General features: G+C 37.8%; 1 protein-coding gene across 4 annotated transcripts in view; it reads right to left on the bottom strand.

Annotated features, from left to right (window-relative positions):
• Positions 1 to 18011, bottom strand: part of SLC9A8 (solute carrier family 9 member A8) — a 121830-nt gene that overhangs the window by 23288 nt on the left and 80531 nt on the right. For all 4 annotated transcript variants that reach the window (XR_013484685.1, XR_013484684.1, XR_013484686.1 and 1 more), the window contains exons 11-13: positions 15714 to 15830; positions 11086 to 11168; positions 8890 to 9001 (exon numbers count right to left, since the gene is read on the bottom strand). Coding sequence is in view for 1 of the 4 variants with exons in the window: in XM_078149871.1 (XP_078005997.1) it covers positions 8890 to 9001; positions 11086 to 11168; positions 15714 to 15830 (312 nt within the window). In the remaining 3 variants the exon portion in view is untranslated. The remainder of the gene's footprint in view (positions 1 to 8889; positions 9002 to 11085; positions 11169 to 15713; positions 15831 to 18011) is intronic.

Here is an 18011-nt window from a genome sequence, read left to right as displayed (position 1 = left end):
TAGCAGTTATGGTGGTGTCCAGACTTTCCAACCTACAAACACCAAAGACAGTTTAGGAGGTCAGTGGGAAAGGTCTGATAGACCTGGATGAGAAAGGAGTACAGTCAGGTCCCAGCCCTGGTACAGCCCTGGGGCAGCAGTGGTGGCTGCTTCTGGAGCTCTCGGTCCACAGATGGTGGAGGTATCATCAAGTGACTTATCAGAGGGGGACTGCAGGGATCTCTTTGCTGGTGCTGAGGCAGGATTCTCTTACTTTGCCATGCTTGCATCAGAGTTCTAGTCCTAGGTGGTGGTCCTAGGCTGAGAAGGAGTGCTGGCGTGGTGGAGCTTGTGGAGGGGGTGAAGAGAGAATCCTCTTCACAGTTCCAAGGCAGAAAAGAGTGCTTGTGGTCACTCATAGACCAGAGCACAGGCCAGGAGAGTAGGAAACCCCTCTCTTTTGATCATACCATCTTGGAAGAACTGAAAACTTACAGGTCCCTAGAAGTATCTCTGACAACAGTTGCACAAAACCCCTGAAGCTTGGGACAGTACACCCTCCACACTGGAAGCAGACCCCTACCTTAACAAAGAGTTTAAAAGTCAAGTAATTGGCTGGGAACATGAACAAACAGCGCAAAACAACTCAGACTATAGAATCTTACTTGGTGACAAAGAAGATCAAATCATACCACCAGAAGAAGACCACAAAGTCAAAGTTCATACATCCAAAGCCTCCAAGAAAACTATGAATTAGTCTCAGGCCATGGAAGAGCTCAAAAAGGATTTTGAGAAGTAAGAGAAGTAGAGTAAAAATTGGGAAGAGAAATGAGAGTGATGCAAGAAAATCACGAAAAATGAGTCAACAGCTTGCTAAAGGAGACCTAAAAAAATAACACCTTAAAAAATAGACTAACCAAAATGGAAAAAGAGGGCCAAAAAGCCAATGAGGAGAAGAATGCCTTAAAAAGCAGAACTGGCCAAATGGAAAAGAAGGTCCAAAAGCTCACTGAGGAAAATAATTGCTATTGAGAGGATGCCAATTAGTTGGGGAATGGCTGAACAAGTTGTGGTATATGAATGTAATGGAATACTATTGCGCTATAAGAAATGATGAACAGGCTGACTTCGGAAAAACCTGGAAAGACTTGTATGGTCTGATGCTGAGTGAAATGAGCAAAACCAAGAGAACATTGTACACAATAACAGCCACGTTGTCCAATGACTAATATTGATAAACTTAACCCTTCCCAGCAATACAAGGATCTAAGACATCTCCAAAGGCCTTGTGATGGAAAATGCTATCCGCATCCAAAGAAAGAACTATGGAGTTTGAATGCAGATCGAAGCATACTATTTGCTATTTTTTTCTTCTGTTGAGTTTTGTTTCCTCTTTCTGGTGGTTCCTCCTATTGGTTCTAATCCTTACTTACAACATGACCAATGTGAAAATATGTTTAACAGGAATGCACATGCATATCCTATATCAGATTGCACGCTATCTTGGGGAGGGCGGGGGGAGAAAAGGGAGAAAAATTTTAAATTCGAAAGCATATGGAAATGATTGTTGATAAATCAAAATAAATTAATTTTAAAAAAAAGAAAAAATAATTCCTTAAAAATCAGAATGGACAAATGGAAGCTAATGATTCTAAGAAATCAAGAAATTATAAAACAAAACCAAAATAATGGAAAAATAGAAGACAATGTGAAATATCTCACTGGAAAAAACAAATGACCTGGAAAATAGATCCAGGAGATATAATTTTAAAATTATTGGACTACCTGAAAGCCATGATCAAAAAAAGAGCCGAGACATCATCTTTCAAGAAATTGTCAAGGAAAACTGCCGCGATATTCTAGAACCAGAGGGTAAAACAGAAATTGAAAGAATCTACCAATCACTTCCTGAAAGAGATCCCAAAATGAAAACTCCCAGGAATATTATAGCCAAATTCAAGAGTTCCCAGGTCAAGGAGAAAATATGGCAAGCAGCCAGAAATAAACAATTCAAGTATTGTGGAAACACAATCAAGATAACCCAAGGTTTATCAGCTTCTCCATTAAGGGATTGGAGAGCTTGGGATATGATATTCCAGAGGTCAAATGAGCTAGTATTAAAACCAAGAATCACCTACCCAGCAAAACTAAGTATAATATTTCAGGGGAAAAAATGGATATTCAATGAAATAGAGGACTTTCACACATTCTTGATGAAAAGACCAGAGTTGAATAGAAAATGTGACTTTCAAATACAAGACTCAAGAGAGGCATGAAAAGCAGATCAGAATGCTTCATGGAATCACAGAATTTAGAGTTGGTAGGAGCCTTGGCAGCCACCTAGTCCAACCTGAAGCATAAAAGAATCCACCATAATATTCCTGACAGATGGTCATCCAGCTTCTGCTTGAAGACCTTCAAAGAGTACTGATCCACCACCTGTGGGGAACCCATTCTATTTATGATGCTGATTGCTGGAAGATTTCTGGACAGCCAGCCTGAATCTGCCTCTTTCCAGCTTCCACCCTTTGCTCTTGAATTTGTCCTCTGGGACCTGAAGAGGGTTCTCATGTCTGCCCAAAGTCCACTCTTCTCTAGGACTGAGTGCCTTCATATGCACACACTCACAAAACTTACCAATCTCCCAATCTTAAATGAAGTAGAATTTTCAAACACCTGTCAGGCAAGTCCTGGAGTCAATGTAGGAAAAGGACCATCAGGATTTTAAAACAACCATATTCTCCTACTACAGATGCCATGGTTGACTTCAATTTTTCACAACTTAGAGGTTGTGTCTCCTTTGAGACACTGGCTCAAATCTTTTATTTAAAGGCATTTGGCTAACAGTTCTTCTGTACAATAGAATGAAAAAATGTTCTCTGGAAAAAAAAAGAGTTGAACAGAAGATTTAACATTTGATCCTAGAATTAATAGGGAGCCACTAGAGTTTATTGTATCAGAGGATGACATAGTGAGACCTGCTTTCAATATATCATTTTGACAGCTGAGTGAAGGATGGACTAGAGCAAGGAGAGATTTGAAGGTGGGAAACCAACCAGAAAGCTACTACACTAATCTAGTAATGAAGCAAAGAGTGCTTGCACCACAGTGGTGGCAGAGTCAGAGAGAAAGGGGTGTACACAAGAGCTGTGGCTAAGAATTGGCAAGGACTTGGCAAGTAATTAGATATTAGGGGTGGGAGAAACAGAGAGGTATGACATCTAGGATTGTGAACCTAGGCAACTGAGAGGAATGGTGGTGTCCTAAACAGTAATAGAAAAGAAAGATGGGAAGGTTTTGAGGAAAAGATAATCAGTTCAATTTCAGACACGATGAGTTTAAGATGTCTATGGGACAACCAACTCCATGTGTCCAATAGGCATAAGACTGGAAGGTCAGGAAAATGTGACTAGGGTTGGCTAAATAGGTTTGAGAATCAAATGTATAGAGATGGTAATTGAATCCATGTGAACCGATGAGATCACTAAGAAAAATAGTATAATGGGAGAAGAGAAAAGAACCCAGGACAGAACCTTGAGGAACACCTATGGTTACTGGATGTGAGTTAAATAAGGATCTAGCAAAGGAGACTGAGGAGTGGTCAGACAGGGAGAACCAGCAGAGAAAAGTGTTGTGAAAACCTAGACAGAACAGAGTAGAAACGTGGGGAACAGGGAACTGGGTTTGAAGAGGAGGGAGATAGTTCAGAATAACTGAGAAATTGAGAAATTAATTCAGGTAGGTTATCTCATCCCTACACAGATGGGACAGTGAGGCTGGGCATTTTCATGATATAAAAGTTCCAGGCAGGGCCTCAGCAATCATTCAGTTGGCCCTAGGAGACAGTTGTTTCAAAGTTGTTTCAGGAAGCAGAAAAGTTACTTTTCAGGCATGTTGTGGTAGAGATTCTTTTTGAAGTAAATGATCACTGAGGCCAAATCTAAAATTCTATGATAATGGTAATGTGTTTATTGCTTTCCTAATATCTATCATCTCTCTCCATCCTTATCTTCGTTCACAGAGTCATCACTCTTACTCAGACCCTCGTGACCTCTCACTTGGAAGTATGCAATAGCTTCTTAATTGGTATTTCTGCTTCTAGTCTTCCCCCTCTCCAATTTATTTTCTATACATCTTTCAAAATAATCTTCCTAAAACACAGGTCTGTGTATATTACTCTCTATTCAATAAGGGCTTATGCAAAATCTCAGAGGCAGGAGATGGATGGTTGAGTGCAAGAAACAGCCAATAGGCTGGACCCAGATACATAACAGTCTCCTAATTAGTTACCCTTTATTCTCTCACCTCTTCAATTTATCTCCACATAGCTGTCAAAATGATATCCCTAAAATACAAATCTGACCATGGTCATCCCCATGCCTGAAAAATCTTCAGTGACTCCCTACTCTCTCTTAGATAAAATAAAATTCCTCAGCCTGGTATTTAAAGCCTTCCACAATCTGAATACAGCCTGCCTTTAAAAACTGTTTTACTGATTTTCCTTTATTTTTTAAATTAAACTTCCAGGGAATTGTGGGAAGATGGTAGAATATGGCAGGAAATTACCTGGCTCTCTCAAATCGCAACCTCCCCCCAAATATCTTAAAATAATGCCATAAAGTGAATTTTAGAGCAGGAGAAATAAGTAAAAGTTAAAGCAGTCATCCAGCCTAAGACAACTTGGGAAGACCTTAGGAAAGATGTGACCTCCCAGGGTGGTAGTCTGACTAGAGTAAAGTGCAGATGCCAGGTCAACAAGTAGCAAGCTCTGGGGACAGATGTACTGCCCCCTCAGTTTAAAGAACTTTTGCCCCACACTGTAGGGATCTGGAGGCTGATCAGGGGAAGACTAAGGAGGCCTCTGCAAGTCCCAGGCTGTGGCTGCAGGCAAGGAAGAGTAAGCACACACCAATGAGTGTGGTTGCAGAGGGGCAGGGCCTTGCTGGTTGCGGTCACTTGTAAGAGAGTGGAGTTCCTAAGAGCAATCTGATGCTTGCAGCTGCCTAAGGAACCACAGGGAGTGAGAGCGTTTGTGGCAGCCAGTGCTGGGCACACTCAGGGACAGAGAGGAATACCTGACATCACTCGTAGATTAAGGTGTGAGCCAAAAGAGCAGTAATCACACCTGGCTTTGAATTATAGAACACTAGAAGAACCAAAAAGTCAAAGCCCCTCCAGATAGAACTCAGAAAATAACAGCACAAAAAATCTGAAGCCTGAGACATTATCCCTCATACTTGGAAAGCAGAGACCAGCCCTAACATAAAGCCAAGAAACAGGACTTTAAAAAAAATGAGTAAACAACAGAGAAAGAACCTGAACATAGGTAGCTAATATAGTGATAGAGAAGATCAGGGTTCAAACTTAGAAGAAGATGATGATGTAGTCTAAACAGCTACTTGTAAATCTTCAAAGAAAAATGTAAAATGGTCAGGCCCAAAAAAAGAATTCTTGGAAGAGCTTAGAGGAGCTCTTAGAAGAGCTTAAAAAGTAAGAGAGATTGAGAGAAAACTGAGAAGAAAAATGAGTAATGCAAGAAAATCAAGAAAACTATGAAAAGAAAGTCAACCAACTGGAGAAAGGGATCCAAAAACTTACCGAAATTAGAATTGGGCAAGGAAAAGCTAATGGCTTCATAAGACATCAAGAAATAATAAAACCAAAAGAATGAAAAAATAGAAGACAACATAAAACATCTCATTAGAAAAAGAACTGACCTGGAAAACAGATCAAGGAGAGATGATATAAGAACTGTTGGGGAAAAAAAAGTTAAGATTTAAAAAAAAAAGAATCTAGACACTACACTTCAAGAAATTATTATGAAATATTGCCCTGAAGTTTTAGAATTAGAGGATAAAATAGCAATTGAAAAAATCTACCAATTACCACCTGAAAGACATCTCAAAATGAAAACTCACAGAAATAGTGTAGCTAAGTTGCAAAGCTCCCAGGTCAAGGAGAAAATATTACAAGCAACTAGAAAGAAACAATTTAAATATTGTGGAGCTACAGTCAGGATAACACAATATTTACCAGCTTCTACATTAAAAGACCAAAGGGCATAGAATATAATGTTCCAAAGAAGAAAGAAGCTGAATTTGCAACCAAAAATATCTTACTCAGCAAACTTGAGTGTAATCCTGCAAGGGAAAAAAAAATACATATTTAACGAACTAAAGGATTCTAAGGTAATCTTGAGGAAAAGATCAGAACTGAACACAAAAACTGACTTACAAGAATCAGGAGAAACATAAGAAGGTAAACATGAAAGACTAGTTACAAGTGATTTAAAAGGTTAAACTTTATTTCTTTTATGAGAAAATAATATTTGTAACTCTTAAGAATGTTATTATTATGATTATTATGATTATTATTAATGTAGTTTGAAAGAGTATTCATAGATAGAAGGTTTGGGGTTGAATTATGATGGGAAGATCCTAAAAAAGTAAATTGGGTAGAGAGAGGTAAAATAAAGCAAATTATCTCATACAAAAGAGGAGTGAATGGAAGAACTGCTATAGTGGAATGGAAGATGAGATGGAGGGCAGGTAATGTGGGAACCTTATTCTCATGGGAACTGGTTTAAAGAGGGAATAATAAATACACGTAGAAGGGTATAAAAATCTTCTTAACTTGCAAAGCAACAGGAAGGCAAAGGGATAGGATAAGAGAGAGACTCATAGAAGGGTGTATGGATTAATAAATAGGAGGGCAAGGGGATTTTTAGGGAAGGAGTTTTTAGAAGGCTGTACAGATTAGGGAGGCAGTTATCAAAAGTAAATTAGACTTGACTGTGATGGAATACTACTGTGCTGTAAGAAATGATGAGCAGGTTGATTTTAGAAAAACATGGAAAGATTTGCATGAAATAATGAAGACTGAATTGAGCAGAACCAAGAGAATGTTGTATACAATAAGAGCAATATTGTTCAAAGAGTAACTGTGAATGATTAAGCTATTCTGAGTTATATGAATATTCAAATCAACTACAAAGGACCAATGAAGGAAGATGCTATCCACTTACAGAGAAAGAACAGATACAAGGAAGTATGTGTTGTATAGTTTCACATAAATATCTGTATCAAATGTTGGCCTTTCCTAGTGAAGGGTTGAGAGAGAGGGAGCAAAACAGCTTTGAACTCAAAATTTAACCAAAAATAAATAAACATTAAAAAAAAATTAAACTCAGGCATCACTGCCCATTAGCCACATGTGGAAATGTATGTTTCATTCCAAAGAGATGGGAGATATCCTTTACCATCAGTCCTCTGAAATAATTATTCTTTACCATTCCAAATTTATTTCATCTCACTTCCTATCACACATTTTTAAATTTTACACAAACTGGAGTATAAGCAGCTTCTTCATTTGTAAAATGGCTATGATACCTGCCCTGAATGCCCAAAAGGATTTTCAAGGATCAAGTCAAATTATATAAAGTGCTTTGTCAGCTATAAAGCAATATACAAATGTAAACTGTTATTTCTCTATATGAAATTTACTAGCCAGTATAGAGACTCTAATATTTGTTTTTCTAAGTTCTAATCAAGATGGAGAGAAGCAATAAGCATTTACATCGTGCCTACTATGTGCCAAGCACTGTGCTAAGTGCTTTTAAAAAAATTATTTCATTTGATCCTCATAACAACCCTATGAGATAGGTATGATTATCTCCATCTTTGAGTTGAGGAAACTTAGGCAAACTGAGGTTCAGTGACTTGCCCATGGTCACAAAGCTAGCAAGTGTTTGAGGCCAGACTGGAGCTCAGGTCTTCCTAATTCCAGGCCCAGTGCTATCTATTCAGACACCAGCTGCCTCTGGTCATCAGCAGAGTTATTAGCATTTTCAAACTATTTCAAAATACAACAAATAGGGGCAGCTCAGTGGCGCGGTGGATAAAGCACCGGCCCTAGATTCAGGAAGACCAGAGTTCAAATCACTTGACACTTGACACTAGCTGTGTGACCCTGGGCAAGTGACTTCACCCCACTGCCTGGCCAAAAAAGACTAAATACAACAAATACATTTCTACAGAAGTTTTCTACCACCAGTACTCATAACCAAAGTAAAGTTCAAGATTCAGAGAAATATATCAGATTCTTAATGTACTTCCTCAAAATAAATCATTATAATGATCCACCCCCAAATGGCAGTTGGTAAAAAGCAAATTTTTGGTTTTTCATCTATAAAACAAATTGATATTAATAGATATTTTGTAAGAGAATATAGTATCCCCTTTCAAATTTTCTTGCAGTCTTTTGAAATGTAAGATTGCATTACTTTGGGGCAGATTTATAGACTTGAATTACGTAGGCAGAGAGGGAACAACTTCAGAAGAAATGTTCCTACACTGAGTTAAACAGAGATATTTGTGAATTACAGTATTTAAATGAAAAGCCACATAGATAGAGTAGTTTATAGAAACTTATTAACTTTATAGGGACCTAGAGCATTGGGAAATATTCCTTAAGAGTAGACCGTTACTAAATAATGAATAAAATGTTCACGTGGCCCAGGCAAGCATTTGTTGTCAAGAACTTTATAAAGTGAAAAGTACAAACTGTATAACCACAAGTCACTTCATCACTCTGAGCCTTAGCTTCCTTATCTATAACATGGGGATAAAATTTACAATACCTATTTTGGGGAGTTGTGAAAAAAGTGCTTTGCAAATTAAAAAGTAGTACATAAATGTAAGCTGTTATTAGTGTAATTAAAATCTAGTATGATATGCTCTATCATACCTTAGTTCTAGTCGTTAAATATTTTAATTTGAGAGAATGAATGTTTCTTCAATTTAGAAAACACAGTTAGAAGTTTATTTAAAAGAAAATTATATCAGCACCTCATGTAACATATATAAATAATATTGTTCTTTCAACTTTCTTCTTAAAGGAGGTTCAACTTACCACTAAACCACATAATAAACATCATTTTGGGGGTGATTTTATGATCACGGAAGAAATTTAGGAGGTAGGACAATGGAAAAATGTTCACAGCTCTGCCAAACAGCACAAGTACCTGTGTAAGAAGCAAGAAAACCGTCTAAGTCTCCATTCAAAATGATACCTGCTTCAAGCTGTAACTTGCTGGCAGTTAACACAGCTCCTAGTGCACACCCATCATAAACATAACTTCTTTGTAATAGTAGACACCAACTATACAATATTAGCCAGCATCATAATTAGCATTATCTAAAACAAGGTTTGTAGTCTCCTATGTTTCTGAAAAAGGATAAGAAATATTAAAATAAATTTTAGAAGATGTTTATATAAAACACGGATATTAGTTAATAGTTTTTATTTTATTAATGACAACAGAATTGAAAGCCAAAAGAGCATTCTGAAGTATCCAAAGATTAATCTGGTAGCCAGTCTAGCTCCTACAGGGGATACCCACTAATGGGACTAATTTTCTTAATGGCAGAGCCCTGGGGGAGAAATAAGTTATTGTTTCCACTTCCAAACAGGTCTAAGCTCCACAAGGAAGGTCTAAAAGTCAGACGACTGGTGCTGTCCATAAGCTGCTGTGCTTACATCACAAACATTAGGCTTTCCCCAAGATAAGCCAGATTCAGAAATCTGAAGCATGGAGACTGCTTCAGCTGTTTCATCACCCCCTCAGCAGCCTCAGTTTCTTTTCCATTCTGACTGGAGGGTAGAACAAAAAACTTCTGCCAATGCCTACCTTTACTGAGGGGTCAGAATTTGCAAGTCTTCATTTCTCAAGAACTGTTGTGCTTGGTTTCAACTCCAGAAACATCATGACTCTAAGAAGGTACTTCTGACATCTCCCTCCACTCCCTTTTCAGCTTCCTTTTGTGTATAGTCTTCCCCCATTAGATTGTAAGCTCCTTGAGGGCAGAGACTGTCTTTCTTTTTCTTATTTGCATCCCCAGTCCTTAGCACAATGCCTGGCACATAGTACATACTCAATAAATATTTAATGATTGAATGATGTGCAAATACCTTTTAAGTGTCCAACAAATGTCATAAAACCAATGAATTAACATTATAAAACTAAGCATCTTGCCTAGTAATTTGCCACTGCTCACTTATGCATACAGTGGCTAACTGAACTCAAAGACAGTGATCTTAACTAAAAAATATCCTCCTGTAGAGGCTAAATATCCTGAAGTACACTTAGATGAATTCTTAGGATAATTCATTAGCTTAATTTTACTCCTTGTTTTTATCAAAAGCTAACTTTCAAGAGAAATGCATGGCCTAATTTGCTAGGGGAAATACCAACTGATACCTATAAAAAAGCAAGGAACATGTACTGAGGGTTCTAGGTGGTATGTCGTGAACCACATTATTACAAACACAGAACTACCAGAATCAAATAACCTTAGAATTGAAAAGGAACTAAGAGATCATCTAGTTTAACTGCCTTATTTACAGGATACTGAGGCCCAGAAAGGGGGAATATACTTGTCCAAGGTGACAGTGACAGTGAGTGGCAGAGCTTAAGTTTAAACCCTGAATCTTTTATTTCAAGTATATTTCCAATATACCAAATTTCCTTATACTACCAAGCAAGTTTTGCTCTTCGTGGATGGAATGAGATTAAAGTAGCAGCTATCTTTTTAAGATTTCCTCCTCTCCTACCCCCAAGTACATTTTAGGATATTTAGATTTTACATAAGGATATTCAATAATTTAATTCAACAAACATATATTAAGATCTAGTTACTTAAGGCCTTCAAGTTACTATTTACATCTTAGCTCTGATTATTGACTAGCTATGTGAATGCTGAGAAAGTCCTTTTCACCTCTCTGAGGCCATCTCCTCATTTTACAAATGGTAATGATAATATCCTTGCCGACTACTAAGAACAGTTTCGAGAAAAATGCTTTGTAAAATTAAACTGCTATAGAAATGTGAATAGTTATTATGATGCTTGTATGCCAGAAGAGGAGTCTAGATTTTTCTTATTAAATGATTTCTATTTGCCCATTTTTAAATAGTCCAGAATACCAACCATCCTTAAAGATTTTTTTCTTTAAAAGAAAAATGGCAAGCAGCTATATAAAACAAGATTATATACTTGTTTACTTGTAACTAAGAAATATAAAAAAGAAAGAGCAAGGAAAAATACTTACTATGCACCAGATGACAAAGGAAATTTCAAACTTGTGAGGAAAACTAAAAATGGACAGGCCAAGAAATGCGAACACACATGTTTCTGAAATAAACAAAAAATTACTCAACTCCAACTAACTTTTTCAAAACAGCATTAAATAGTTAAGTCACTGAACATAATGACCTTGAAGTAGGATAATAACCTCTGATTAGGATAAAATCAACAGTTTATCACTGAACATGTTCTTCCTTACGTCACTCTGTGATGATCTCTAATTTTATCAGCCTGAGTATTTCTTCCACAGATACAGATTGCAATTCTTTTTTCCCTTCTTCCCTAAAAAAAGGATGTTTTTAATTGGTTTACTAAACTGCTATAGCCAAGCTTCTTGGTGATGCCCTTCTCTGAACTTGGTTAGGATGGCCCTCAAAACTATAGATACAGTGACCACTGCTGGTCTTATTATGAGAAGCTTCCCACCTAGATGGTTCCTGCCAGACCTTGCACCCCACTGACACAGTCTTTGTAAAACCAAAGTCTCACTCAACATTATACTGAGGCCTTGAAGCAGAATTTTAATAGAGATTGCAGTCAATACCTTAGATAAATTTCTGCTTATCATTCCCTTCTTCACCAATTCAAACTCCAATCTACTAAACACACATACACAAGAAGAATGTATTTCCCACCCAGAATATTCCAATTTGATGGATTAATTGTCTAAATGTGCATAAAAAACTGGCACTATATAAACCCAGGAAAAACAATGACTATATATATGAATCTGTCAACTTACTGAACATTGTGATCAGCAAGGCCCTTGATTGCAACAGAGTGGCAAAAATCCAGGCCCATGGCTACAGGTACAACCCATAACATATGTACAAGTAACAGTTCAACTTGTGGAATTCTAGACTAAAAATGACAAAGTATGTCCAAATTCAATAGTATTAACAGAAATGGCTACATTTACAACTCTTGGCTTCATTCTACTGGCAAGAGAGACCAATTCCTCTTTACTTTCAGGGCGAAATCAGTTGAACATCTTTTAATTTAAGAAATATACTGCAGCTAGGTGGCACAGTGGATAGAGCTCTGGCCTTGGAGTCAGGAGGACCTCAGTTCAAATCAGGCCTCAGACACTTGACACCTACTAGTTGCGTGACCCTGGGCAAGTCACTTAACCCCCACTGCCTCACCAAAAAGCTAAAAAAAAAAGAAAGAAATAGACTTTTCAGAGTTCTAACGTATTTATTCCTAAAATTATCGAAGTCTAGAAATGAATTAACTAGGTATTCAAAAAGAACAGTCAAAAAATTTAAGAGCCAAAAAGAAAATTATATGGCAATTAAAATACATGAACATCGGTTTGGTTGTTTCTCTATTATTACTCAGGGCAGTTCCACTTAAAGGCTCAGGTTCTTATGCTCAGAAAGCTGCTATTTTATTGAAAATTGTTGTTCACTGAATTAAAATCAAGAGCAATTAGTAAAATATTTTTGTTCTCCTACATGTAAAAGGGGGCACAAAAAGCATAATTATGCCATGAGCTAATGTGGGCTTCCTCAGACTCAAACGCTCAGAAGAAAGTCACACTGGTAAACCTGACTCAAAATAGGATTCTCACAAATATACTTCTGATGTATACCTCTTATGTAACAAATTAGTTGAGCATTTATAACGATTCTCAATTTTAGATCTTCAAAAGAACTGCCTTCATTACAGAAAACATTCATTACAACATTTTTTAGGTAACAGGTTAATTTAATTCAATCCTCCGCCAATCAATACAATAGCGATCCAATTCAAATCATGGTGACTGTGGTATACACTGAAACTCACCTCATTCTTCCTCCTTTCTCATGTTAAGCACCATCTTCCGTTCCTTTCGATGTTCTGCCCTTACGCTAAGAGACTTCAGTATTTACACTAACTCCTTGAAGTTCTTCAGACCTCTTAAATACTATACTTTATTCCTTCACTCTACCTTTAGCCTCATATGAGGATGGTCACATATTTAATGTCATTACCCACAAATGTTATTTAACTAGAAACTCTGACCTTTCAGTATCTGACCATAATTTCTCCCTATTCCTCATCGATCTTAAACCTATTCTTTGCCTTCATCAAGAATTCTAATCCTTTCTTCCCCTAAGCATTTTCCCTGGTCATTCTCAAGGTAGCTAAGTAACAAAGTAGATAGAATACTAGGCCTGAAGTCGGGAAGACCTGAGTTCAAATCCAGACTCAAACACTTACTAGCTGTATGACCCTGGGCAAGTCACTTACCCTCTATCTGCCTCGGTTTCCTCAACTATAAAAGGGGAATAATAATAGCACTTACCCTCCATTGTTGTGAGGATCAAATGAAGTAATATTTGTAAAAGCTCCTAGCACAATGCCTGGCACATAGTAGGCACTTAATAAATGCTTATTCTTTTCTCTCCCCATTGCTTTGACTTCACTTTTCTCCCTATACAATCTGGACTCTATTGTTAGACATTTCAATTTTACACTATTCTTTGTACTTAAATCCCCTGCCCCCGTCTACTGCCGCTCATTGATTGACAAACATCAGCTCCAGAGTACTTCTACCATCTTCCTTCTCTATTCTTACTCATGGACTGCTGAACACAGCTGGAAAAAATCTCACAATTGTGCTGGATATTTTAAATTTATGCTATCCAGTGTCAACTGGGCCCTCACTGCAATAAGGCAGTCTTTTTATTCCTTCTGTATTAATTACCTATCTCATTCCCCATAGGAACTATTTTAAAACTTCTCTTTCCTCTTTAAGAACCCCACACATCCCTGTATCTCCTCAGTTTTACTGAGAAAACCCCTCTCTTTCCTTCCTTTTCATCTAAAACCCTTCGACATTATCCCCATTTTTCAAGTTCTTCCTGGTCTCACAAAGCGGTGGTTTTTCTCCTTGCCAAGGCCACCCCCTCTATATGTGCACTTGATCTCAAACCCTCCTATCTTCTCCAGCAGATTACAACCTCAATCATCCCCTCCCTCTCAAAAGTTCAGCCTCTCCCTTTCTATTAACTCCTTCCCTATTGCCTCCAAACATGGCTAAAATTCCCCTATCCTTAAAAAACTTTCACTAGATATTACCATGATATAGGTTATCATCTCTCCTCCCTTTCTTGGACAAATGCCTACATGAAGCTGTCTACCTTTGCAGCCACCACTTCCTTTCCTCTCACTCCTCAACCCTTGCAATCTGGCTTCTTACCTCATTACTCAACTGCTCTCTCTAAGACTGCAGAAGATTTCTTCATTGATAAATCTGATGGACTTTTCTAAGTCCTTTTTGAACCATCTGTGCTGCATTCAACACTTCTGACCACCGTCTCCTCCTAGATACACACATACACTCTCTCTGTTCTCTTCCTCCTACCTGTCTGCACTTTCTCCATCTCCTTTTCTTGTTCATCATCCATATAATGCAAACTACCTAGGTGTATCTCAAAGTTCTGTTCTATACTTCTACTCTGCTTTCTGTACTCGGTTTCTTTGTGACCTTATCAACTCCTAGAGATTTAATTACCATCTCTATGCCAATGACTCTAACATCCATATATGCAGCCCCAGTTTCTCTTGGGTTTCTATCCTGTACCACTAATTGCTTATTAGACATTTCAGATTGGATGTCCCAGAGATATCTCAATTTCAACATATCCAAAACTGAACTCATTATCTTTCTACCCAAACCTTCCCCTCTTCTGAAATCTACTATTTCTGTCAAAGAAACCAACAGCTTTCCATTCTCCCAGGTTAAAAACATAAGCATCATCCTCAACCGTTATTCCCCTTCATAACACATCCAATGAGTTGCCAAATCTTGCCATTTCTACCTCTATATCTCTTGCAAATGATTCTTTCCACTCATACAGCTGCTGCTTTAGTTCAAGCCTTTATCTTCTTTTACCTCAACTTTTACACAACATCCTGATTAGCCCTCCTCTTTCAAATCTCTCCCCACATAAGTCCAACCAAACCACTGATGTCAAAATGATTTTCCTTGTCCTTGAGTAGGGGAGTGACATCATCAGATCTGAGCATAAGAAAGAAAGGATCTGAGCTTAAGGAAGCTTCTAGTGGAGTCCCATGTCTCTCTCCCTCCCCACCCCCACACACACATTGCCTCTAGGCTAAAACATAAACCCCTTCAGTTTAGCTTTTAAGCTCTTTACAACCTGGCTCCAAGCTTCTTTCCTATTTCACTGGACATTACTTCCTCTCCCACACTTTGGGATCCAGCCAAATTGGCCTACTTTTTCTTCCTCACACACATTGCTCCATGCCTTCACAGTAGTCACCCCTCACTCCTTTAATACACTCCATTCTCACCTCTACCACAAAGAATTACTCTCTTCCTTCAAGAGCTCAAGTCTTACCTTCCAGATGAAGCCTTTACTACTTATTCTGAATATGTTTATGTGTGTGTGTGTCTTCCCATTAGAACATAACATCTGGGATTATTTCATTCTTTGCATTTGCTCCCAGCACCTAGCACAGTAACTGGCATTTAGCAGAGGTTTAATAAATGCCTGCTGAGTGAATGACAGATTACAAAGTAACTGCCCCAAAGAGCTAGCACTTTAATGAATAAATCCACACCACAAACATGCAACTTACCACACATGAAGGCAACAGTTCGTAGGGTTTGCTGCATTAGTATCTGTGTAACTGGGGAAAGATTATGGTGTGTATAATGAGACATTACGATACCAGAAAACAGGATGGCCATGATACCTACAGAGAAACAACCAGAAACAGAACCTAGTAAATGAGGATAATAATCATTCAATGGGTTCAACAACCATTTACTGGATGCTATACAAAGATGAATATCACTCAGGTACCTGTCTTCAGGAAATTGCAATTTGTGTGAAAAAATGGAGGGTAAAGAAATTAATTAATCCCTGCCAAGCAGATAATTATTTACAGAAATACGTGTTTAACTGGTTCCTATAACACTGGGTAATATAGCAGGGAAAGTAAGACAAGAATAATAACAAGAAAGTAAGACAACAAAAACAACTTAACACAAAACACAATATATGTGTTCTTCAGGTATGGAAGGGTTTACGGAAGAGACGGCATTTCAGCAGGGCCTTAAATGATGGATGGGTGGAATTTAGATGGAGAGATGGGGGAATAAATATTGTTTGTGAAGACAGCCAAAGGAGATCCTACAATCTCTTTCAGAAACTTAATTCTAGCATATAACAACTCTTATTACCAGAAAATTCTTCTTAAATCCCCCACATCACAGTTTAAGCTTATTTTCTCTTCTACCCTGGCAGCTAAGTAGTACAACAGATAAAGCACTAGTCAGGAAGACCTAAGTTCAAATTTTGTCTCAGACACTAGCTATATGACCCTGGGTAAGCCATTTAACCTCTGTCTACCTCAGATTTGTCATCTGTAAAATGCAGATGATATTAGCACTTATCTCCCAAGATTTTTGTGAGAATAAAATGAGATTATTTGTTTACATTGTATATATATATGTACATACACATATGTAGTGCTTTGTAAAACTTATGGCACTACATAAATACTAGTTATTACCATTCAGTTCTATTAGGTGGAAATGGATTAGCTGATCATAGTTGTCTTGTACAGCAAAATTCAGACAAGGAACATCATAAAACTTTCTAATATCCTAATGGGAATTTATAGCAGAGGATCAAAGAATCTTTGATCTAGAACTGGAAGAAACATTAGAGGCCATCTGGGCTAACCTTCGTTGTTCAGTTGTTTTTCAGTCATGTCTGACTCTTCATAACTCCGTTTGTAGTTTTCTTGGCAAAGACACTGGAGTGGTTTGCCATTTCCTTCTCCAGCTCATTTTACAGATGAGAAAACTAAGGACTAACCTTAACATTTTACAAATGAGGAAACTGAGACCCAGAAAAATTAAGTAACTTGCCTAAAATCACATGGGTAGTAATTACCTGAGTCAAATCAAACCAACAAGCATCTATGCAGCTTCTAACAATAATAATAATAATAATCGTTATTATTATTAACATTTATATAGTGCTTACTATGTGCTAGGCATTGTGCTAATCACTGGAGTATATAAAGAAAGGCAAAAATAGTCTCTGTTTTCAAGGAGTTCACAGTCTAATGGGGCAGACAATATGCAAATGACTGTGTACAAATAATATACATAAAGGACAAATTGGAAATAGTCTTAGAGAGAAGGCACTGGGAAAGGGGATTGGGAAAGCCTTTTTGCAGAAGGTGGGGTTTTAGCCGCAACTTGAAGGAAGCCAGGAGGGAAAGTTCTAGGCATGGGGGTTAGCCTGTGAAAATGCCCAGAGCCTGTTATGTGAGAGGAACAACATGGTGTCAATGGATTGTAAAGTACATGGAGGGGAGTAAGGTGTAAGAAGTCTGAAAAAATAGTAAGGGGCCCAATTACAAAGAACTTTAAAAGCCAAACAGATGACTTCCTATTTGATCTAGGACATAAAAGGGATCCACTGGAGTTTACTTAATTGGGGGTGACACACTCAGACCTGTGCTTTAGGAATATCGTTTTGCCAGAAAGATGGACTGAAGTAGGGAGAAATTTGAAACACAGAGACCAACCATAAGTGAAATGAAGAAGGCCTGCACTAGGGTAGTGGCAGTGTTAGAGGAGAGAAAAGGGGTGTATATATAAGGGGGTATTGTGAAGCTCAAATGAGAAAATGGATATAAAGTACTTTGCAAACCTTAAAGTACTGTACAAGTTCTAGCTATTATTATCATTATTAGCTTCCAGTCACCAGGCCTGCAGTCTGGTGATGACTTCATTCCCTGAGTCTTCTGCAGTACTCCTACTGAGCTCAAGCAATATTTTAGAGCAATATAGAGGTATGTTGGTAAATATTTAACAATGGTGCTGAGGAGGGGGTAAAATTAATGCACATATATTTT

This window comes from Phascolarctos cinereus, unplaced genomic scaffold (genome assembly GCF_003287225.1).
Source record: "Phascolarctos cinereus isolate Bilbo 61053 unplaced genomic scaffold, phaCin_HiC Scaffold_2;HRSCAF=192, whole genome shotgun sequence".
Lineage (NCBI taxonomy): Eukaryota > Metazoa > Chordata > Mammalia > Diprotodontia > Phascolarctidae > Phascolarctos > Phascolarctos cinereus.
This window is presented reverse-complemented; position numbering and strand designations above follow the sequence as displayed.